Source organism: Narcine bancroftii, chromosome 11 (assembly GCF_036971445.1).
Source record: "Narcine bancroftii isolate sNarBan1 chromosome 11, sNarBan1.hap1, whole genome shotgun sequence".
NCBI lineage: Eukaryota > Metazoa > Chordata > Chondrichthyes > Torpediniformes > Narcinidae > Narcine > Narcine bancroftii.
The window spans coordinates 75850894-75874426 of record NC_091479.1 but is presented as its reverse complement, the minus strand read 5'-3'; the positions used below and the strand labels follow the sequence as shown (position 1 = coordinate 75874426).

Genomic DNA, 23533 nt, shown 5'->3' with positions numbered 1-23533 from the left:
CAAATAAGATTTTTTGAGATGTCTTGTCTATGGACATGCTCAGAGTCTTATTTTGATGCCTGAGGAATGTGAAACTAGAGGACATGCACTGCCCTTTTCACAATGGTCAAGGAAACATTCATTCAATGTATATATAAAAGAAGGAATTAAAGAAAGGATAATATAATAAAACTTAGTAACAGTGGCTGGAGCTTAATTTCATTAGTCCATTCATGCAGATTCTATTCTCAGCCACACAACTCAACTGGAATCAAAGTTACAAGACAAAGTTGAGAATTATTTTCTTTTTTTGAAGTCCAGTGTTGAGCATTAGACTCAAATCTACTATCCCATATTCTCAGATCACTGCCTTTTAATACAGCAAAAGTGACTTTGCATTAAAACCATAGAACATTACAGCACAGAAACAGACCCATTCAGCCCATCTAGTCTGTGCTGAACCATTTTTTTTTTGCCTTGTTCCACTGACCTGCACCCAGACCATAGCATCCTTACCTCTCTCATCCATTAACGTCCAAATTCTTCTTAAATGTTAAAATTGAGCCCACATTCATCAATTCAGCTGACCGCTCATTCCACACTCCACTATTTTGTGTGAATTAGTTCCGCCTCATCCCCCTAATTGCTTCGCCTTTCAACTTGTATATAACACAAAGAAAACATACCATCTTCATCACCCGAAGCTTTCCGCTGGTCCTCTGGTGAAATATTCACTAGCTGAAGAATAAGAGGTCTTCGAGTCACAATACCAGTTCCTCTGGGGAGCAAGTCCTTTCCCACAAGACTCTCCAGCACTGAGCTTTTTCCACTGCTCTGTCAGAGTTAGAGAACAAAAAAAAAATCATATTTTTCATTTGGTTCTCTTCAACTGGAGAAGAGACTAAATTTAACATATGGCCAGTAAAGCTGCAATATACTTATAGGGTTATCCAAAATAAAACTAACGAAAAATGTTTAATACAGAAAAGTGCTGGAGAAGCTCAACAGGTCGTGCAGCATCCATGGGAAGCAACATTTCAGGCCAAAGTCCTTCAACAAGGTATGAGCAAATAGTAGGTAGGCGATGGAATAAAAAAAGTGGGTGAGGATGGAAGAAGGGACAGGGGAGGAGAACAGGCCAACAGGCAAAGGGGTCACAGCTCTGCTCAAGCAAGACAGTCCAGGCTCTGAGTGCCGTTGCAAAAAGTTTGAGAGAGAGAGAGAGAGAGAGAGAGAGTTCTACAGTTCAGCAGCAGCAGTAGCTGGGACTGGAACAGGACAAGCTGGCAAGCTTATGGAAAAACCCCAGGTTGTGAGTTCTTAGTCCAGCCTGTTCAAAGCCCTTGTGGTCCATACAAGAGGAGATAGCTGACTGCATAATGTTTCACTTGAAATAAGGGAAACGAAAAGGAACTCTCTGGTGACCTGAAAGAAAGAGATTATCATCTGAAAAACCCTGATGGGGCAAGTTTCTTCGGCAAGATACTGGCGGCTGTTCAGAAGGAAATCAGTTGTAGGTATCCAACAAGCAACAAATCTCTCTCTGAAAACTGATAAGAACCTTCCTGAGTGGTAACCATTTACCTTTCAAGCACCAAAACCTGGTTAAATTCATTAATGTTTAAGTTTGTGCACAGTGTAAGAATTGCCTGATACCAGTGAACTTGGAGGAGTGAGAAGTGAGATTGGACTGTGAATCAAAGAACTTTTCTGAACTTACACACACACACACATTACATATATGTGTGCTTAGAATTAGAAGGGGGGGGGGTGTTAAGTTAATAGTTATAAGTTAAAGTTTGATCCTGTTTTCATGTTTAAAGATAATTGAAAGCAACCTTTGTTTAAGTAACCATTTGTTTTGATGAATTTCTATTGCTGCTGGGTTTTGGGGTCCTCTGGGCTCATAACTCTACCCCATTGGCACTTCATCAAACATTAGTGAATGTAGCCACCATCAGTATTCACTGATCTCATGCTGACTCATGATCCAGTTCAGGTCCAACAAAACTTCACCTCCATCCTTCATCATAAGATTGACTCACACACAATTTCCAGTAAGGGAGAAGAGTGGAATCTTATCAAAAATAAAGGAATCCCTCCAGTACCTGGATATAAATTGGCATAAATGTGATATTATTCAAAGCCAATCATTACAAATGCTCTTACCAGTTACTACTTCAATTATATATCCCAAGGTTAAGGGCTGGAACAGTTTCCTGAAAATGTGACAACATTAATTTCCACTATCTTCTTTGCTAATAATTCTCCTCATCAGAAGGCCAACAGCTTCTATTTTTGGGTAAATGAATGCCTGGTAACATTTATGGCACAAATGTTCCAGGAAGTTATCAAACCACCACCAACTAGAAGCTTAATAACCTCGAAAGGCGACTATTGTTACAATGGTCAGGCAAATTAACAAATGTCTATTCTGCTGAACTCTTGATGCCAGCCAAAACTCATATTGCACTTGATCAGTTTTCTTGCATTCAATTTTAAATATCTGAATGGTAACTTGGACAATTCAATCCAGTTGATTCGTTATCCTCATCCTTTTGAATTTCTCAATATCTATCATGTGCAGTGAGGCTGATTCACAGCATTAACTGTAGCAATTTAGCAAGGTTACTTCAAGGATAGCTCCTTCCCCCACACAAAGTTTAACTCCAGTAAACAATTAAAATACTTCATTTACAAGTTACCATCTAAAACCATATATCCTCCAAATGACAAATCCCTTCATGTTTTAAATCAGTTCTTTTCAAACTTTTTCTTTCTGCTCACATACCACTTTTAAGTAATCCCTATGCCATAGTGCTCTGTGATTAGTAAGGGATTGCTTAAGGTGGTATGTGAGTGGAAAGAAAAAGTTTGAAAACCACTTTTAATTGTACCTAATTGACTCAATATGTGCACAGTTTCATAACTCCAAATGAAATGTGCCAATGACATTTTTTCTCAAGCAAAATATTTCAGTAACAATTGGGTCCAGAGCAGTGGTTCTCAACCTTTCCCCCCCCCCCCCCCCCTTCACATACCACTTTAAATAATCCCTATGCCATGGGTGCTCTGTGATGAGTGAGGGATTACTTAAAGTGGTACGAGAGTGGAAAGAAAAAGGTTGAAAACCACTGCTCGAGATCAAAATAACACCATCTGGCAGCACCATCACTCCAACAATGGGAACAATTTCAGTAAAAGACTAATTTAGGCAATTAGAGTTGGCCAATAAATAGCAACCTTGACAGCACGGTTCATGTCCAGAACACCAAAAATTCACTTTTCTCACTGTTCATCCAGTCTATCCAACCGATGCTTTCTATTGATATAATCTACAGGATAAGAAACTATCTTTCATATGTGAGACAATGTTGATTCTCTTAACCTAATTGGCACGTTTTCATCTGAACATTAGTTTTGAGCAGAAAACAACCTCCCATCAATTGGGATACCTCTTCTGCCTGCTTGACGAAGGGACGTTGTTTCTGAAGTGTGCTCCAAAGTCCTCCAAGTTAATAACAGGAATGCTGATTGCCAGGAAGTTAATCAGGAATGCTGATTGCCCCAGTGTTCCTTCCACAAAATCAACTTGCTCCCCATCACAGACGGTCCCGCCAATCACTTGGTCTTCACTAACTCTGTGATTAGTAAGGGATTGCTTAAGGTGGTATGTGAGTGGAAAGAAAAAGTTTGAAAAGTCACAGCCCGATCCTCGGCGTCTTGCCTCGTGGTTCTTTCTTTCCCTCGCTCTTGACCCACTTTTTGCATCATGACAGACCTTTATCCAGTCCCAGTCTAACCGACGGAATGTATCTTGGCCTGGAAAGATCGACTTTGTTCTCTCCTGCCCCTTCTGCTCCTCAATTTCCCCACCCCCAGTGTTGCGCGAAGAGCCATATAAACAGGTCGGCTTTTCTACAGAGCAAAAAGCCGAAGAAACTAGGATTTTAACTCGCTGGAGTAAATTGAGGGCGAACACGAACATGCTGGAAGGGGCGCATCGATGGATGTGGGAGGAGATGCTGTGACCGCTGCTCCGTGCGGATCGGGGGGGGGCGCTCGGCCCGGCTTCGTTTTTACCTGGGTCCCCACCACCACGATCTGCGGCAGTTGGATGATATCGGCTCCCACCGTGTTGAACACTTCCTGGAGCTTGTTAATGACTGGAATTAGCGCCTCCATCGCGGCTGCAAGGTCAACCGACGCCGCGTTCCTTGGTCAGACCGTCGCGTCTTTCATCGATTGACCGTGAGCTGCGGGGCTGCCGCGCACCGCTCAAGGGGAAGCAGCAGGCCGCCGTCGGGGGGGGCGGGGCCAAGAGGACAACGGCGCGTGCGCAGTCCGACCGGGGCCGCCGCGGACCGGGAGGGGAGAACGCGCTCAGCATGATGGGAGACTACAATTCCCGTCGGCTTCTCAGAAAGCGGAGTGCCCTTGTTTCTCCCTCCCCTCCTCTCTCTCCCCCTCCTCCTCCTCCATGACAATCGGGACTGTGTTTATCTCCCACTATTTCTGCAAACTGCACGAGATCCCAGCATTTTTCTCGTTAATCTGCGATCCGGTTTTGGACAGCTTTCGCTCGGGGGGGAGATTTGTGCACAGCCGCTAATCTGCTCCCTTTAAATCAGTGGTTTTCAAACATTTTCTTCCCACTTACATGCTCTGTGTTTATTAAGGGATTGTTTGAGGTAATGAGTGGAAATCGGAAGTTTGAAAACTACTGCTTTCATGGTACCTTGATGTGTGCAAGGTTTCATAGCTTCAAAGGAAATGGCCAATGACCATTTTTCTCAAGCAAAATAACAATTGGGTCTAGAGCAGTGATTCTCAACCTTCCCATCGCACTCACAGAGCACCTGAAGCGATCCCTTACTCATCACAGAGCACTGATGACAAAGGGATGACTTAAAATGGTACGTGAGTGGAAAGAAAAAGCGTGAAAAATCACTGTTTTAAATTCATCACCACTCAACTTGCAAAATTCTGAATATGGCACTCCCTTGAAATTTATTGGGTTCAATGGGAAATGTAAAGCAGAGAAGCTTTATGGCTATCTGGAACTGAACAGCATTCAAGGAATAGGCATGAGATCTGAACACATATGGACAATCAGGAAATGTGCAGTTGAGCAGGGTTGCATTCAAAGCAGAGGCCATGGATGAACCAAGGGATGTGATTTCCCTCATTTGCTTCAAATGGGCATCCATCATTGTGGTGCCCAAGAATAGCAAGCTAACACGCCTCCGTGACTATTGGCCAGTGTTGCGGACTTCTACAGTGAAGTGCCTTGAGAGGTTGGTTATGGACAAAATCAACACAGGAAGGACCTGGATCCTCTTCAAATTTCTTATCACTACAACAGGTCAACACAGATGCCACCTCACTGGCACTTCACTCTGCATTAGATTACCTCGACCCCATAAACACAGGTTGCTGTTCATTAACTATAGCTTGACTGTAGAGCTCTAAAGGTATATATAAAGGAAAGGAAATAGAAGGGCAAATGTGGATTTCTTCTCGAGATCGGATTTATAATAAGGAATAAAGAAACGGCAGAGGTTTTATATAAATGTATTTTCTCAGAAGACAAAAACTCCCAGAAAGACTGAAGGGCTGAACAAACTGATGGAACTAAAGAAATGAATAAAATAAATATTAGTGAAAAAATACTACCAGAGAAGTTAATGTCTGAAAACTGATAAATCCCAAGGGTCTGATATTTTAAATGCTAGAGTTTAAAAAGTAGTGGTTATTTTACAAAATTATCTATTCTGGAATAGATCCTGCAGGTTAAAGGGTAACAAAAGTGACCTCACTTAAAGAAAGGACAGAGAAAACAGAACTACCAACCTGTGGGTCTCGCATCAGTAATTGGGAATTTCAGTAAATTGTTGCAGCTGCAGGCTGACAGTTCTCTGGTTATTTGATGGCCTAAAAAGAAATGTAGTTGATAGGAAGGTTCTATTAATCTAAAAATAGAAAATGTAACTTCTTTATTGAGAAGGGTCAAAACAGGAAACCACAGGCCAGTGAAAATAATTTTTAAATGCAGATGCTAAGATCGAACACAAATACAGAAAATGTTCTGATGAAGGGCCTTGACCTGAAACATTGACTGTTTCCCTTTCCACAAATGCAGCATGACTGCTGAGTTTGCCACTATTTTGGTTTTTGTTTTAAACTACAGGCCAGTTAGATTAACACGAGTAATATGGGAATGCTGAAAGCTATTACTGAAAAAAAAGCACTTAAAAATATTCAACATAACACAAAGTTGACACTTTTTTTTAAAAAGGGAAATCATATTTGATTGATTTATTAAAGTACTTTGAAGTTCTGGGGAATTCTACAAGGAATTTGAGAACGTACCAGATAAAAGATATTGAACAAAAAAATCTCATGCCATAGGAGATAACATTGATGGACAATTGGAAGATTGGCAGTGAACAGGATTATTATGCTATCAAGAAGGCAAATGGAATGTTCACCTTCAATGCTAGAGAGATTGAATTTAAGAGCAGGGACCACTGTCAATATATTTAAGATAAGTTTGGATAGATATCTACAGAATAAGAGAATTGAGGGATATTGGGGAAAGGCAGATAGATGATCACATCAGCCATAATCACGTTGAATGGTGAAGTGGGCTCAACATGCCGGATAGCCTACTCTTGATCCAATTTCTTGTGTTCTTTATTATAAAATGTGCACATCAATGATTCCATTTTCTGTTTGGTAAGATATAACTATCTAAACCATTGCTGAGTCGTCAATTTTTTTTATAATTGCTATGAGTTGGTTTAAGACAAGGCTGCCAAATTTGCTGATAATTTACTTTCCTATTTTTGTGTTGTAAAGATGTAATGAGGCAACAAAGATACATAGATGATGAGAAAAATTTTTTTACTTGGCAGCCACCAGAGAAATAAATGCAAAGTGTGATTGGCAATAAAGGAGGGAAGATTAATTCCAAAGGGTCCTCTCCTGTCAAAACGCTTGGAGTATGGTGTATTAACAAATGCCTAGTTTTGTCAGATGATTAGCATGAGTCAGAATGCTCAAGTTTTGGCACCTTGTTAGTATCGCTATCCTAATCAGGGACTGCAAAAATGTCAAGATCAAGATTCCATTTATTGTTATGTTTATAAAATACTCTTTTATCCTTTGTCCTGTCAAGCCACAGAGAAGTGCTACTATATCAAGATGTGAAAGTGGCAAACAATTCATTCTGAGACAGTGGATCAACTCATTTACATCACAAAGAACACCTTATCCATGCTGTGTCTCCTGGACACAAAAACCATAGTGTTCCCACATGCTCTCAAGGACCCTATAAACAGTGCCCCACAAACTAACAACTCCCAGTTTACAAAATCTTCAGGTCAATTGCCACAGCATCTTCAGAGATCTGTGGCTTTTCTACTAAGAGTCAACAAAACTGGATTAATGATAGAAACCATGAACTGAATAAGTGAATACAATTATGGAATAAAATATATCTTAAGGGCTAAGGTTAGATTGTTCAAGTCCAAGTCTCACTTTGCAAACAGGCATCTGTTATAGTTCACAAACATCTCATTTGGAATGCAAAAACCTGTGCAGGTGGAACCTTCGAGTCTAGTGTTTTACAGAGAGAATGGAACCGCTTTGGAGAAGGTTTTCACAAATGCATGTTAATTGGACAGCATGTTTGCAGGGCCCAGGCTCAAAATCTGAAAATCTGTTGCTATTCAGACTGGTGCCAGATATTTAAATTACTTGTTGAAGGTTGCTTTTCTAAGAGGGGTCATGTAATTTTGCAAAGAGAATCAGTCAGTTTTATTGCAGCAATGGTGTTAAAGTCTGCAAATTTTGCAAACCTGCTGCAAGACCCCATTTGGACAGGTTTTGAGTTCAGAGTTCAGCCTATTATAAACCCTTGTCGTCAATTACAAGAGGCTTTGGGTTGTTATTATGTTTCTCCTGAAATAGAGGAAAAAGAAGAACTCTTTGTGGTAACCTGGAAGAAGAGGTTATCTTTTGGAAAAACCCACAAGGGGACAAGTTTCTTCAGCAAGACACTTGTGGAAGAAAAAACTAGTAAAGAAAGTTTTAGTGGGTGACAAAGAGTTAAAAGTAAGCTGCGCGCTGCCACTTTTAAGTCTATTAATCATTACTAGGACACTGTGCGCTGCTGAATAAGACAGTAGACCCTCTGCATTCCGCCACAGACTTTGAATTGTTTCTTTTTGAATCAACCAATGACAATTGCTTTCTCCCTTATATGGTGGATGCTCTCAGAGCTTCAGTGTGTCATGTGTCTATTGTTTGTACCTTAGTATAAATTAAACCGGCTGGTCCGTGCTCAGGCAGAGCAGCCCCAGTATTTTGGTGGGACTGTTCTCCAAGAAATCTTGTAAATAAAAAGCTCCTTCTGAAGCGACTCCCTGGTGCCTCGGCCGAGTTATTTCATTATAAAACACTTTTCTCCGCAACAACACTGAAGTGGCTGATTGAAGGAGATCAGTTTCTCTGTGTCCAATGAACATCTCTTTGAAATCAACAAAGACCCTCTTGAGCAGTAATAATTTAAGTTAAAGCACCAGAGCCTGGTGAAGATCATAAATGTTAAATTCTGTGCAGTGTGGAAAATTGTCTGATATCAGTGAACTTGGAGAAGTGAAAAGTGAATGTCTGGACAGTGAAACAAAGAACTTTCCTGAACACATACACGTGCTCTTAATTAGAAGGGGGTTAAGTAGATTATGTTAATAGTAACAAGTTAAATATTGATCTTATTTTGCATGAAGAGGGTAGATAATAAGTTATGTAACTAAGATGAAAAAGGACTACAATCAGGAAATAGAACAGCTGGAAAGGGAAATAGCAAGTACAGAGAAAGAATTACCAACAAGGGAAGATACAACAAAAAGAGAATTGGCAGACAAAAAAATATGAAACATTACAAATGTATAAGGTAGAGAAGAACATAATGAAAATAAAGCAGAAGTATTATGAGCTAGGAGAAAAAACGCACAAAATGCTAGCCTGGCAGCTAAAAACAGAACAAGCTAAAAGAACGGTATTGGCATCAAGGAAAAAGGACAAACAAATTACATGTAACCCAACAGAGATCAATGAAAACTTCAAGGAATTCTATGAGCAATTATACCGAACTGAGAACAAAGGGAAAGAAGACAAAATAGATGAGTTTTTAGCTAAAATTGAACTGCCAAAATTGCAAGAAGAGGAGCAAAACAAATTGATAAAACCATTTGAAATAGAGGAAATACAGGATATATTAAAAAAGCTATCGAACAATAAAACGCCTGGGGAGGACGGACTCCCAATAGAATTCTATAAAACATTTAAAGAGTTATTAATTCCTCCTCTCCTGGAAGTAATGAACCAGATAGAAGAAACACAAAACTTGCCAGATTCATGTAAAACAGCAATAATTACAGTAATACCAAAGATGTGGAAAGATCCACTAACACCAGCATCGTATAGAACAATATCTCTACTTAACTCAGATTATTAGATAATAGCAAAACTATTAGCAAACAGATTGGCCGAATGTGTACCAAAAATAGTAAAACTAGATCAAACTGGATTTATTAAGAAAAGACGAATAACGGACAATGTCTGTAAGTTCATTAAATTAATCCATGCAGTACAAGGAAAGAAGATACCAATAGTGGCTGTTGCTTTAGATGCAGAGAAAGCCTTTGACAGGGTAGAATGGAATTATTTATTCAAAGTATTACAAAGGTTCAACCTACCAGAGAAATATATTAATTGGATTAAAGCATTATATAAGGGACCAATGGCGAAGGTGACAGTAAATGGATACATATTGAACCAATTTAAATCAAGGAGGTCAACTAGGCAGGGATGTCCACTATCTCCCTCACTGTTCTCTTTAGCAATAGAACCATGGCAGAACTGATAAGAGCAGAAAATAAAATAAAAGGGATAAAAATAAAAGAGATGGAATATAAAATCTGTTTATTTGCAGATGACATCATAGTATACTTAACAGAACCAGAAATATCAATAAAAGAATTACATAAGAAAATGAAGGAATATGGAGAAGTATCGGGGTACAAGATCAACGCAAATAAAAGTGAAGCGATGCCAATGAATAATGCGGATTACACAGAGTTTAGAATAGAATCACCATTTAAATGGCAAACACAAGCAATCCGATACCTAGGTATTAGATTAGATAATAATTTAGGTCACCTATACAAATTAAATTATCAGCCATTAATGAAGAAATTACAAGATGACTTAGAACATTGGAAAGATTTACCACTAACACTGATAGGAAGGGTAAATTGCATTAAAATGAATATCTTCCCAAGGATACAATACCCATTTCAATCGTTACCAATTCCCTTAACAGAGAAATTCTTCAATGAACTAAAGGGAATAATAAAGAAGTTCTTACGGAAAGGGGAAAAACCGAGGATAGCGCTAGATATATTAACAGAATGGTACAAACAAGGTGGTTTGCAGCGACAAAAATTTTAAAATTATTATAGAGCAGCACAATTAAGATATTTATCAGATTTTTATCAAACAGGAAAAAACCAGATTGGACCAAGATAGAGCTAGATAAAATAGGGGAGAAGGTACCAGTACATATACTTTATAAGTGGGTTGAAAATCTGGTGCAATATAGAAGTTCACCAGTTCTGCACCATTTACTCAACATTTGGAAGAAGATTCACGTAGAAAGGAAAAAAACCAAATTACCAACTATCAAAATTATTATTGATGCAAAATCAACTAATCCCTTTCACAATAGATAACCTTTCCTTTAGAGAATAGGAGAGAAAAGGAATTAAAAGAATAAAAAATTGATTTTTGGGAAATTATTTATTATCATTTGAACAAATGAAGTACAAATAAGAAATAACTCATGGTACAATGTTTGCATATCACCAGCTGAAAACCTACTTAAAAGACAAATTGTGAAGCAGACTGAGATTACCAGAAGGAAGCAGCTTTGAATATGTGATTACAGACACAATGATAATTAAAAGATTTATAAAAAACATGTACATCAAGTTGCAAGAGAAAGAAAATGATGAAATAAGCTATAAACCCAAACAGAAGTGGGAAAAAGATCTAAACAAAATAAAAAAATGAAATATGGGAAATGTTATGCTCCAGAACTATGAGAAATATAATAAATACAAGGTTACGCATGATACTATACAATTGGTTACACAGGCTATATATCATGCCCCAAAAGTTAAATAAGTGGGATCCAACATTATCAGATAGATGTTTTTGTTGTAAGAAGGAAACAGGAACAACAGTACATCAATTTGGGCATGTGAGAAAGTGAAAATTTTTTGGGAAGATCTAAATCAGATATTAAATAAAATCACAAAAAGCAACATACCAAAAAATCCAGAGATCTTTCTTCTAAGTAATATAAGAAGTAAAGAATTAGGCCTTAAACTGGATGAAGCGCAAAAAAGATTTATTATGATAGCCTTAGATGTAGCAAAAAAAATGTATAATGTCAACTTGGAAATCAGAAGAGAGCCTGAGAGTACAGCAATGGTACATGGAAATGAATAAATGTATTCCATTGGAAAAAATAACATATAATTTAAAAAAAATAGTCACATTATTTGAACAAGTTTGGGAACCGTACATGGAACATAACAAAGAGGGCCTACCACGGACCTCCATCCCCTAAAATGATAGAATGAGAAGACGAAATGAACTGACCCAGTGTGTAAAAGTAGATGACACAATTTTCATTGTGTAATGACATTGTTTAATGGGTTTATTGTATTGTACATGTTGAACGTTTAATGGGTTTGGAGGGGGGTGGGAGGGGGGAAAATAGGGGAGAAAATGACACTGTATATATTAGAGGGAAATATTTGTGTGTATTTGGATTAATATGGTTCATAGTGTGAAAAATAAAAAAAATTTTAAAAGTTGCAGAGTATAAATGAAACCTGACATCAGAAGCCATGTTCTAAGCCAGCTTTGACTTCTTTGCTGAAGCAGGGTTGAAGGATCTGCTAGAGGGCGATTGATTGGCTCTCTGGTCCAGAAAGAAGCAAAATTATTTAACACCTTCTATATTGGGGGTGGGGGATAGAGGTATAAAGGGATTGGACATACATCAAGAAGATGAGGCAATCCAGCTTGGGGAATCTGAAATCACTGAAGAGATGAAGGGCATGTGAAGTGTCTCAGATGTAGGTAGGGAGGAATTGGACCAGGGGAGAAAAGATAGCCATGATAAGATGAAACTAGTTTGGTGGGACAAGATCAAATAGAAACAATGGGTTTACCTGGATTGGTGGATTTGTGCATCTTATATAGGTAGAAACCAACAATATGGGGATGGGAGTCAATGAGGTTGGGAGCTGTGGGAGAGAGGTGACAGGGCTGGAGATGGTGGCTTGATGCGATGGGGTCCTATGGGAGGGGCAGGTAGGAGGAAATGTCTGAGAGCTGTAATCTGGCCTTAGCAAGGTAGAGGTCAGTGCATCAGACCACATAGCACACCCACGTCTGTGGGTTTCAGGGGGAGGGTGGGATTGTTGCGGAGAGTGGAGGGCAGAGTGTTCAGAGGAAGTAAGACTATAATACGGGGGGGGGGGGGGGGGTGGTGGGAGGGAAGTGACGGTGATTGTCTCAGCAGCAGTTGGAAATAAAATGGTCCAGAGCAGGCACCTGGCCAGGATGAGGTGTCCAGGAGGCAGGCTTAAAGCAGAAGAAGGGGTTTTTGGTGGTGGAGAGTCACGGTCAAGGAAGTAAGCCCAGTAGCGAAGGAAGGGTTTGGCATCATGGTGTGGGGTGAAGGTTTTGGAGCCAGTTTGAGCTCCTAATCCCATTGCTTATTTATTTCAATTAACTAAACCAAAAATGTCACCATACCACCTTTTTCATTTCCTCCTCAACTACAAGCCAATTTATCACAATAATTCCAATGTAAAATTATAAAAAAACATTTTAATTCATTGTTATTCTCAACATTGTTCACATTTATATCAATAAGGCTTCACATTAATGGCCTATCACAGTAGTCACCTTTACGATCTCTCTCACTCAGAGTATAAAGATCTCTATATATTGCTATGTAAATTAGATGGCATAAAGTAACAAACTGATTTCACAAATCCAAAAGTTTGAGACAGGTACAACATCAAATTCTAATCAAGTTCCACTGTCCATTCAGAGACTACAAGGTTATTTTACCACTTAAAATAAAAATTAAAAAGGTTATTTTACAATTTGAAAGATTTCATTACGAAGTAATAAATAAATCTAATGCTATTGTGTAATCCTGACTCAAAAACATCCTCGCCCAATTCCATTTTAGCGCACTGGGATCAGAATTGTACACTAAAATCTGATGTTCATCAACATTTACTTCCATGAGAAAGAAAAAGAAAAGCACTCATTGTTTCATTTTGCAAACAACTTTATATTAATGACAATAACAATGAACTTTGGTGACTAAATTACCACGTTGAGCCATTTCACAATGTGATAATTTTTCTTTCCAACTCTAAGCAGTGATAATCCATTTGTCAGAATATGTTGCTTCAAAACCAGCAATTGTTCTGGTTTAGTCACCTGCAAATGATTAATCCAAATTCCACCATCAGTGATCATCTGGTAGCTGGAATAAGAGAAGAAAAAGATTCTCAGTTTAGTTCAGTTTTTGGCAAGATTTCTCCTGTAATTAACCCTCTCCTATTTCAAGTTATTAAATGAGAAAATATCTGTATCAAAACCAAAACTAGTGCAGAAATGAAACTATTTAGAAAAATTGGCACTGATATGATGATCATTTCTAATGAAGTGGATAATATTAGAGAATTTAATCATTGTACATTGTATCAGCTCAAGTGGGTTTATATGGCACATAGCGCAACGCCAACCAGATCAGGGTTTGAATCTCGTGCTGTCTGTAAAGTGTTGGTACATCCTCCCTATATCTGGGTTTTCTCTGGGGGCTCCAGTTTCCTCCCACAATTCAAAAATGTACCGGGGTGCAAGTTAATTGGGGGTAAATTGGACAGCATGGACTCGTATGGCGCAATGGTGTGCTACCGGGCTCTATATCTAAATAAAATAAATACCTAGTTCAAATCTTAGATTTTTTTTGTGAGTGTGGATCACATAAATAACAGATAAAACAGGAAAACACAAAGGCAAGCTGTGTCGTTTAGACATAAACAACAGGTCAGGGGCCGAGAGCATAATGTGGAGGATGCTCAGGTATTACAACATTTTGAAATCAAGAGTTGGCATTGGGTCTTCTGAAGAGCATTAAGGTGGATAAGTCCCCTGGGCCTGATATCCATGGTTACTGTGAGGCAAGTGAAGAGATTGCTGGGCTCTTGTATTTGCATCCTCGCTAACAACAGAAGAGGACTGGATACTGACTAACATTGTATCTTTGTTCAAAAAGGGAAGAAAGGCTAATCCAGAAAATTAGGCCAGTAAGCCTCACATCAATGGTAGGAAAATTATTGGAAAGTATACTTAATGACAGGATTCAAGCACATTTGAAAAGACATAGTTAGATTAGGCTTTGAGAGAGGAAAGACCCTTTTTACCAATTTTAATTAAGTTTTTGAGGAAGTGACAAAGATGGGTAATGAAGGTATATGGTCATTGACAAGGTCTCTCACAGAAGGCTGATTCAGAAGATGCAAATGCATGGAACCCATGGAGAGTTGATTGTTTTGATACGAAATTGGCTGGCTTACAGAAGAAAGGGTAATGCTGAAGGCAAGTAAACACAGAATTCCACAAAGATTTATATTGTGATCACTATTATTTGTAATGTACATAAATGATGGATGAAAAAGTAGGTTGGTGGATTAGTAAATTTGAAGAATATACAAAGATTGGTGAAGTTGTGGACCAGTTTGAAGATTATCAACAAATAAACAATGAATTGAATTGTGCAATATTGAGTTCCTTCGAGTTACTTTGTTCCAACAATATCTAACCAGAATCATTTATCACCAGATGTGTAATAAAGTTCAATCTTGCACACATACCCTCTGGGGCCATCTGGAATAGCATTGGCTTTGCGACAAAGATCCAGCACTGTGGTACCTGGCTCAAGCAGATTCTCAGAGAATGATGCTTCTTTAAACAATTCTTGCAGCTCTTCATCAGGCATGGCCTCCAGAGCATCCACACTGTTATGATAAAGTACTTTTGTACATCTGAAAAGAAAATACATAAAACTTAACATTGGCAGCAGTAAAATAGAGACTAGAATTTGGTTTGAGGCAAAATTGTACAGAAAAGTTATTAAATTTTGAAGGATTTTAAAAACAAAATTTCTTCCAACCTGCTGACCTATCAACCAGCTATCTTTTGCTCAGGGATGCTCCAGATGCCATATGGAAAACTTGTCATTTTTTTTTCATGGCTCTGAAAAGATTACTACCAAGTGTCAAGCTGACACTTCCAAAACCAATGTTTATGCACTTTCAGGCAATTTGGGCAAAATGGGGAAAGCAGAGTAAAAATGGTGCCAGGAAGATTAAACTGAACAGTTTATAATCTAGAGAATCGAAACCCTTTGACAAAATCATGAACTTACTATGTATGGAAAATAAACAAGATTGGGAGAAGCTAATGAAGTACAGGAAAGTCTTATAGAAACTGATCAACCTCGCCGTAAAAATAAAGGGTTAAACACTATTAAGCATCAATGCTGTTTTTAGCTGAGATGAAAACATTCGATGAGCCCATTTGCCCATGGATGGTAGGCCATCGTCAGAATCCAGTTGGTGCCCAAAAGGTCGGCAGGGTTGGTGTAGTGGTTAGCACATCATTTTAGCCCCAGTTCAAATCCCACATTGTCTGTAAGGAGTTGGTACGTTCTCCCCATGTCCAAGTGGGTTTTCCCCAGGAGCTCGTTTCCTCCCACTGTTTGAAGTGTACTGGGGGTGTAGGTTAATTGGGCGGTACGGGCTGGTGGGCCGAACTGGCCTGTCACTGCACTGTATAACTAAAATTTAAAGAGAGCTCAGAAGAGTGTCAAATCAAACTGGGACCCATGATCTGTGGTAATCGAGGCTAGGACACTGAAGGCTGGAACCTATTGGTCAACAAATGCTCAGGCAATGGTCTCCATAGAGATGCTCGTGACTGGGGTGGCCTCTTGTCATCTTGTAGACCAGGGGTGTCAAACTCAAATTCACAGAGGGCCAAAATTAAAAACTTGGATTAAGTCGTAGGCCAAACTAAATATTTATTGAAAATTTTCAACAACATCTGCATGTTTTCTCTTCTTTCAACATATGTAATGTTAAACTTTTTCTTATTAAAATAAATGTTTAATAATAGTTTTGGTTAAACTCTTTCCAGAAGAAGCATTAACAAATGAGAAATAAAATATTCAATAAATATTTCTCTATAGCCTTTAAGCTCCTTTTAAGAGTATTTTTTTTTCCACAAGCCAACAAGTAAAAAAAAAACAACTTGCTTCAATGAAAATCCAATCTTTCAACTATGAAGAGTCCAAAGTTAACCAAAGAAAATATTAATCCAGGCTTAGCTTGCTACACTGTGATTTACTCTGATGCACCTGGGTCTAAACCAGATACTTGGCTTCTCTTCTTAGATGCAAGTTCATCAAACTCTGGGGTCAGAGTTTGTCTCCCACCTGTCTTGAAAGGTCCTGTTTTCTGTCTTTCGTTTGGCCATTTTTCGTAAGGGGTTTATTACGTGTGAGTTGGGCGACAGGTCGCAGATGCTAATGAAAGTAAACGGAGGAGGTGGGGGCGATTAGCGGGCTGACAGGCCGGCGCCCACGCATTTGCAAAACATTCTGGGATTTGTAGTATTAGCTGTGCATGTGCTATACTGGCGCGGCGGCCAGCAGGCCAGCTCTAATACATATTTGATATGATCTTGCAGGCCAAATAGAATTATATCACGGGCCAAATTTGGCCCGCGGGCCTGAATTTGACGTGTGTTGTAGACTGATCTCAAAGGTGCACATGATCAAAATGAGAATCTGGGGCATGAAATCTCCAAGTTGGAAATTCTCCAGAACTTAAACGTTGATTATAGCAAGCAGGTCTTTGCCCATGGTCCAATGTCCTTAATATGTAATCAGTAACCAGCCTAATAGTCACTTTCTTGTCTGGATAAGAGGTTGTAGAGCGCACTGAAGATTTTCGGTGCATTGTCATGGGCACAAAGGATTTTGGCTCGCTAGTGGGTCACTATTGTCTCACCCAAGTCGCCAATGGGCAAGTCTTCAAGTCTGAGACCTGTATTGTTCTGGTGTACTCCAATCAGTGCGTTGTGTGCAAACTATTGCATTAAAATTGTTAGTTGTTGTCACATGCAAAGCCTTCGCTTCTTGTCTGGATAGGGTATCAACCCGAGGATTCGATTTCCCTCTAATATGCCCGATGTCTCTGGAGAATTGCAGCATGAAATCCAAGTGGAAGATTTCCTGCTGTGAATTGTGCTGTGCACTTGTACAAGAGGTATATGTGAGCGGCTGGTGGTCAATATAAATAGTGAAGGGGCAGCCTTCCAACGAATGATGGAAATGCTTGATGGCAAGGTAGATGGCCAGGAGTTTTCGTCTGAGTGGAAGACACTTTTGACAAAAAAAATGCTAGAGGCTCCAACCTGCCATGTCCCAAAAAAGGTGAGTTCACTTGCCCTATTTGCTCAGATGGATTACAATCCCATATTTGTCAAGCCAATGGAACAGTTTCACAAAATGGTTCCTGTGCTCAGCTTCGTTGGCACTTGCTACAAGAATGTCATTAATATAAGTGTAGGTGAAATCAAGGCCAGAGAAGAATCCAGGAATCAATGGTACAACTGAACTGTGTTTTGCAAACTAAATGGCATCTGTAGAAATTCAAACATACCTAAAAGAGTATTCACCGCTGTTTTGGGAACATTTACATGCTCGACCAGCATCTGGTAAATAGTAGGCACTAAGTCGATTTTCACAAAAACCCTCTTGCCATTTAGGTAAGCAGAGATGTTCTGAAAATGTGGGATGCTCTATCAGTCAGGGATGGTGGCATTATAACAGAGAACAGTAATCTCCACATGGCTGCCAATCTCATGGAGGAGTTTTCATCTGTGTGGCAGAGATGCCCAGCAGCTGTCAGATGGTTGGATAATCCTCAGCTCCTGCATGTGATAAAATTTAGTCTTTGAGATCTTAAACAATCCAGGGGTAGCCAGCGCACCCACAAAGGAGGACCACGGGTCTGGATGTGGTGGGTCACTGCATGTTTGACATCATTATGCAGATATAAAGGAGTTAACAGGGTGGGGGAAGCAGCATGAGCATCTTCCACTATGGACAGGCTGTAAACTGGTTAGGTGAATGACTGTCATTACGGGATGGCAAAGACACACGCCAAGTTAGGGATACAGCACTCTTGGGGAATGGGAGATCGACCAATATCTCAGCCCCCAAATCAATGAGATATTGTTGACCAGAGAGACCGATATTTAGAAAAAGGCAGCGGCTGGTTTGCCCATGAGCAGCAGTCACCACATCATGTCCCACATGCTGTTTATTGGAGGAATCGGAAATGAAGGTGACTCAGCTGGGTTGTTAAAGCCTCAACTTGCATGGTGAGCAGGGCAACTTGTTGCTCCAGCTTGGTTTTCTTTGGTTTAATAGTCATTGCCATGACCGCACCCAGCTGCACTGCATAGGTAATCTCCATGACATCACCAGCCTGTTTTGAAAGTTCATCAATGGCCAATTGAAAAATGCCCATGTGATACCCTGAATCTGCATAGGTGTGCAGTGGAGGAAATGTTTCCGGATATCACCATTGATCCTCTAGTCCAGGGGTTCCAAAATCATTCAGACCGTCAACCCTTTAGGACTATGTGGTCCCTCATCAATCCCCAGGTATGGAATATGGGCGCTGGATGGGGGAGGCAGCGCTGGATCTACCTCACATCTCTTTCCGTCCTCCTATTCCCTTTTAACTACAGTATAGGTGAAGACAAATACAAAATGGCAGCCACCAAGCTTCACTCTCACAAGAGCTTGGCCAAATTGAATCCCTTCTCCACCCCCCCTCCCCTCCAGAGGTCATCAACCACTTTGGAGACCTCTACTCTAGTCTATGGCCAACCTGCGCCATCTCTGCATCAGTTATGATGGCCTCCTGGCGCTGAGATTGTCATCTGCCAGCAGGTTAAGCAATGCGGGATTGATCCGACAGTTGCGTTCACTTCAAGGTGGCTGCTTTAAACATGTCATTTGACGTTGTTTTGTCCGGATTATGCAGCACGTCTGATATCTCACAGGAAATCTGCTCTGGGAGACAAGCAGTGAGCAGGCCAAGCTTCATCCTTTGACTCGTGACATTCAGCAAATGGAACCATGCCTCTAGGACTGAAAATCACGCTTGTGCATTGGTTGCAAAACTTGGGGGGGGGGGGGGGAAGAGAAAGACATCATGCTTGACCTCCTTGACTGCCACCATGATGTTTTTAATTGCTGGGCATTTCCATCTTTGTCAGGGAAGGTGCTGCGAAATAACAGGTCACCAGTTGTAGAAACTGATAAAACTCGCCGCAAAAATAAATGATCAAATTTTATGAAGCTCAGCAAGGCATGTTGTGTCTTTATTTTACATGACTCCATTCAAGCCTCTCTCTCCATCCTAACCCTGTCCTGTGACGCTGAGCGTACTTTCGCTTGTCGGTCCATGCATACATGTTTAGACTCCTGAGCGTCGCATCCAGTTAGTCATCAGTGGCGAATGGCCCTGCGCAAAACACAGGTTGTCGTGCGGCTGCAACAGTCCCACGATTTCCACCATTAATGAATCTTTTTGCTACTCCTTCTAAGGTCATACAACTAAAACTGATGTAAAACACTAAAGTCTGCAGACACTGTGGTTGAAGTAAAAACATAATACTGGAGAAACGCACAGCAAATCAAACAGTGTACTTTACTTAGCAAAAATGTAACCAACCTTTTGGCCTTGAGCCCTTCATCAAGGTATGGAAAAATGTCAGCAGGCCCTTGAACAAAATGGTGGAGGGAGGGGTAGGAGAGGAGCATGACCCAAAGGCAGAAGTTAATAGGTGGATAAGGGAGAGAGGGCACAGCAACAAGCATTGGGAGGAGGAATGGCTCTGGGATTAGAGAGGGAAAGGGGGTGGAGAGCTAGGGGAAAAAGACAAAGAGAAAGGGAAGGGAGGGAGAATGGAGAATAGGTTAGCAGAAACTGGAGAAGTCAATGTTAATGCCATCTGGTTGGAGAGTGCCAGACAGAAAATCAAGTGTTGTTCCTCAAACTTACAGGTGGTCTTGGTGAGATAGTACATGAGGCCATGCACAGACATGTGAATATGGGAGCAGGGCACAGAATTGAAATGGTTGGCCCCTGGGAGATCCCCGTCACTTATGTGGACGAAATGAAGGTGCTCAGAGAAGTGATCTCCCAGTCTCTCCCATGCAGAGAAGGTCACAAATGCAGTCGATACAGAGGGGAAGTGTTGCATAATAGAAAACAAGTTGCAGAAAATAAAACCCAATACAGCTTGCTTAATATTAAAACATAAAGTTCAAAAATTATCAGGAAATTGTTTGACATTGCTAATATCCTGAGTTGGTATTGAGGTCAACTAAAAATCCTATGGAAGAGTGGGGTGTGCCACCATCACTCATCTAATGTGTTCATGGAAACAAAAGTAGGCTATGCATCCCTTCACAATCATGGTTAAACTTATGACCAAACTTTTCCCCAAATTCCCGGGTCCAAGGCATTATAGTTTTCTTGCCACCATAGGTGTATTTCCACCAGTCACCAAATCTGAATAGCCCAATGTATCTAAACTTCACATCCTAAGCATTTGAAAAACAGATCTTATTACGCACCTTTTGGCAGATTCTAATCCTTCTTTTCCATGAACCAATTTTGTGACTTCTGCTGCTAACCGTTTTTGGGCAATGCGTTTTCCTGGATCTATTCTATGATTTACCATAATGCTTTCAATCTCAGGAAGTGGGATGAAGGTAAACAGTTTCAGATATCTGAAGAATAACAAATTCAAACCAAAAGATAAAATTTAAATATTTAACAGTCAGGTCTGCTTCATAATAGTAAAATTACACTTAGTTGTTTCAGCAGAAAACAATGCATATCAGAGCATCAAGGCAGGCAAATTTGATATAATTCCTAGATGGAAAGACAAAAGGACACAAATCATATCTAAATCCACTGAAGACCAGAGACAAAACAAAAAAAGGAAAAACTAATGCCAGTCACTCTCATTAGCCATCCATTCACCTCATTCCTTCCTCACCGCAAACTGAGAAAATAATATTTAAGGAACAAGATTGTAAATACACAAAATTGCTAGAGAAACTCAGTCCTGAAGCATCCATAAACCAAAAGATATCGTACATAACCATTGAGTCACCCAGCCGAGCTGTGGCTCCCCCCCAGCAGCTCCAGGACGCTCATACATTGACAAAGGGTTCAGGCCAAAAATGTTGATTATTCATCTTTGCCTCCTCTTGACAATGCAGGACCTGCTGAGTTTCTCGAGCAATTTTGTATATTTATTAAAATAATGGTTATCATGCAATTGACCACTCAAAGTAGGGTAATATTTGTGGCAATTTTGTTTCTAAGAATCACTAAAACATACAAAACATATATAAAACAAGTCAGTGGCATCATTTTGCCAACTGGGCACACATTGGTGAAAACTGACCACACCACATCATTATTTAATTGCAAAAACTTACACTACCATGGTTCTTAAGGAAATATGATCGATGGCAGATAGCTATGAAAGTACATAGCCCATAAATTACTTTTATAACAGACCTAAATTATGACAATACTGGGTCCACATTTTACTGAATGCTGAGCATTCAGAACCTCAAGCCTGTTTACATATTAAATATTCATAAGGTCATTTAAAATTACATAGAAAGAAATGCAAGAAAGTGACACTGTTCCAAATGATCTCCGAAGCCCAACTTGAAAGACAAAACCTGACAACTATCCCAGCTGTCTTGGTCAATCCAGGGGCACGGAGTTATATTAAAACATGCAAAAGCAAATTTTAAAAGAGCCCAAAAATTAACAAAAAACTTGCCTTTCTACGTTGGCATCCTGTTGCCTGACAAAATACTGATACAGTTCAAATGGCGAAGTTCTGTTTCTATTCAACCATACCGCATTTCCTGCAGTTTTTCCCAGTTTATCTCCTGATGAACTGGTCACAAGTGGTACTGTGATCCCGTAGACGTCTTGTTCAGTTACCCTACAAGTTCATAAGTTTATTTCTTTCAATAAAATCCACCAGCAGAAAATTAATCCACACTAATAGACATACATTTGCAATGAAAAACGCGTTTAACAAGAGAGTTGCATTACTTGCGAATGAATTCGTATCCAGACATAATGTTGCCTAGTTGATCCGTCCCTCCCAATTGGATCCTACAGTCATGATGTTGATTTAAATAATAGAAATCGTACGCTTGAAACATCTGATAAGTGAACTCGTTTAGACTCATGCCCTCGGGGCTCTTAAGGCGGGTCTGCACACTGTGCCTGCTCAGCATGGTGCCCATGCGAAAGTGCCTCCCAACGACATTAATAAACTCTACCACTTCCTTGCCCTTATACCAGTCCGAGTTATCGACTATGCTGATCGGGCCCAGGGACATTGCTTCGGCTTCGCTGCAGAAGCAGGCGCGGTGGTTGCGGAAGACGCCGAGGACCCCCTCCTGGATGCTTCGCGCGTTCTCCCGCACCGTGTCAGCGCTCACCGCTTCCCGCTCGCTGCTGCGGCCGCTTGGGTCGCCCAGCCGAGCCGTGGCTCCCCCCAGCAGCACCAGGACGCGGTGGCCGGCGCGCTGGAAGTGCAACAGGCCGACCAGAGCGAGCAGATTGCCGACGTGGAGGCTGTCGGCGGTGGGGTCGAAGCCACAGTAAAGGCCCTGGGCGCCGGAGCTCAGCAGCTGCTGCAGGCCGCCGGCCGCCGGGAACACCTCCTTCAAAATGCCTCGCTTGTGAAGCTGCAGTAGATTCCCTCCCGTTTTCCATCGGCTCCGCACACGGTTGACAGCCCTCCCCGGAGCCAAAAGAAAGGATCTCGGCCAGCCGAGGAGCGGGGCCATCCACACGCAGGGCGCCACCATGCCTGCGACGCCCAGGGCATTGTGGGAAGCACTGACGTCATGAAGGAGCCACCAGATGCTCCTCGGTCATGAGTTGAGGAGGACCCCAGCCCCTATAGGGCGTTTCAGATAGGCAAAAACTCGCAATGTCAAGGAGGAAAAAGAGCCGCCAAAACGCATAAAGACCTCCCTCTCTGAATGGCAGAGGCAGTCTCCGAGCAGTTGGGGGCGGCCTGATGAAGCTCAGGGGTGGGGTGGGACCTGGGGCTGGGGTGGGGTGGGGTAGGGTGGGACCTGGGGCTGGGGTGGGGTGGGACCTGGGGCTGGGGTGGGGTGGGGGCTGGGGTGGGGTGGGACCTGGGGTGGGGTGAGGCGGGGTGGGAGCTGGGGCGGGGTGAGGGCTGG

The 23533-nt window shown here is 40.9% G+C and overlaps 2 protein-coding genes across 4 annotated transcripts in view; both read right to left on the bottom strand.

The window, feature by feature from the left end:
* dnm1l (dynamin 1-like) overlaps positions 1–4309 on the bottom strand; it is a 57286-nt gene extending 52977 nt beyond the window's left edge. For both annotated transcript variants that reach the window (XM_069903478.1, XM_069903480.1), the window contains exons 1-2: positions 4063–4309; positions 666–813 (exon numbers count right to left, since the gene is read on the bottom strand). In XM_069903478.1, the coding sequence (XP_069759579.1) occupies positions 666–813; positions 4063–4164 (250 nt within the window). In that variant the 5' untranslated portion in view covers positions 4165–4309. The remainder of the gene's footprint in view (positions 1–665; positions 814–4062) is intronic.
* Positions 4310–12934: 8625 nt separating this feature from the next.
* On the bottom strand, positions 12935–23384 carry yars2 (tyrosyl-tRNA synthetase 2, mitochondrial). Of its 2 annotated transcripts, none has more exons than XM_069903476.1 (5): positions 22383–23383; positions 22102–22269; positions 20870–21025; positions 15021–15191; positions 12935–13627 (listed from the first exon to the last, which is right to left on the bottom strand). In XM_069903476.1, the coding sequence occupies exons 1-5, from the start codon at positions 23147–23149 to the stop codon at positions 13462–13464; spliced, it is 1428 nt and encodes a 475-aa protein (XP_069759577.1). In that variant the 5' UTR covers positions 23150–23383; the 3' UTR covers positions 12935–13461. The 2 variants fall into 2 exon arrangements, with proteins under 2 accessions (XP_069759577.1, XP_069759578.1); XM_069903477.1 differs by having other exon boundaries at positions 13534–13627; positions 15079–15191; positions 22383–23384.
* Between the last annotated feature and the right edge of the window lie 149 nt (positions 23385–23533).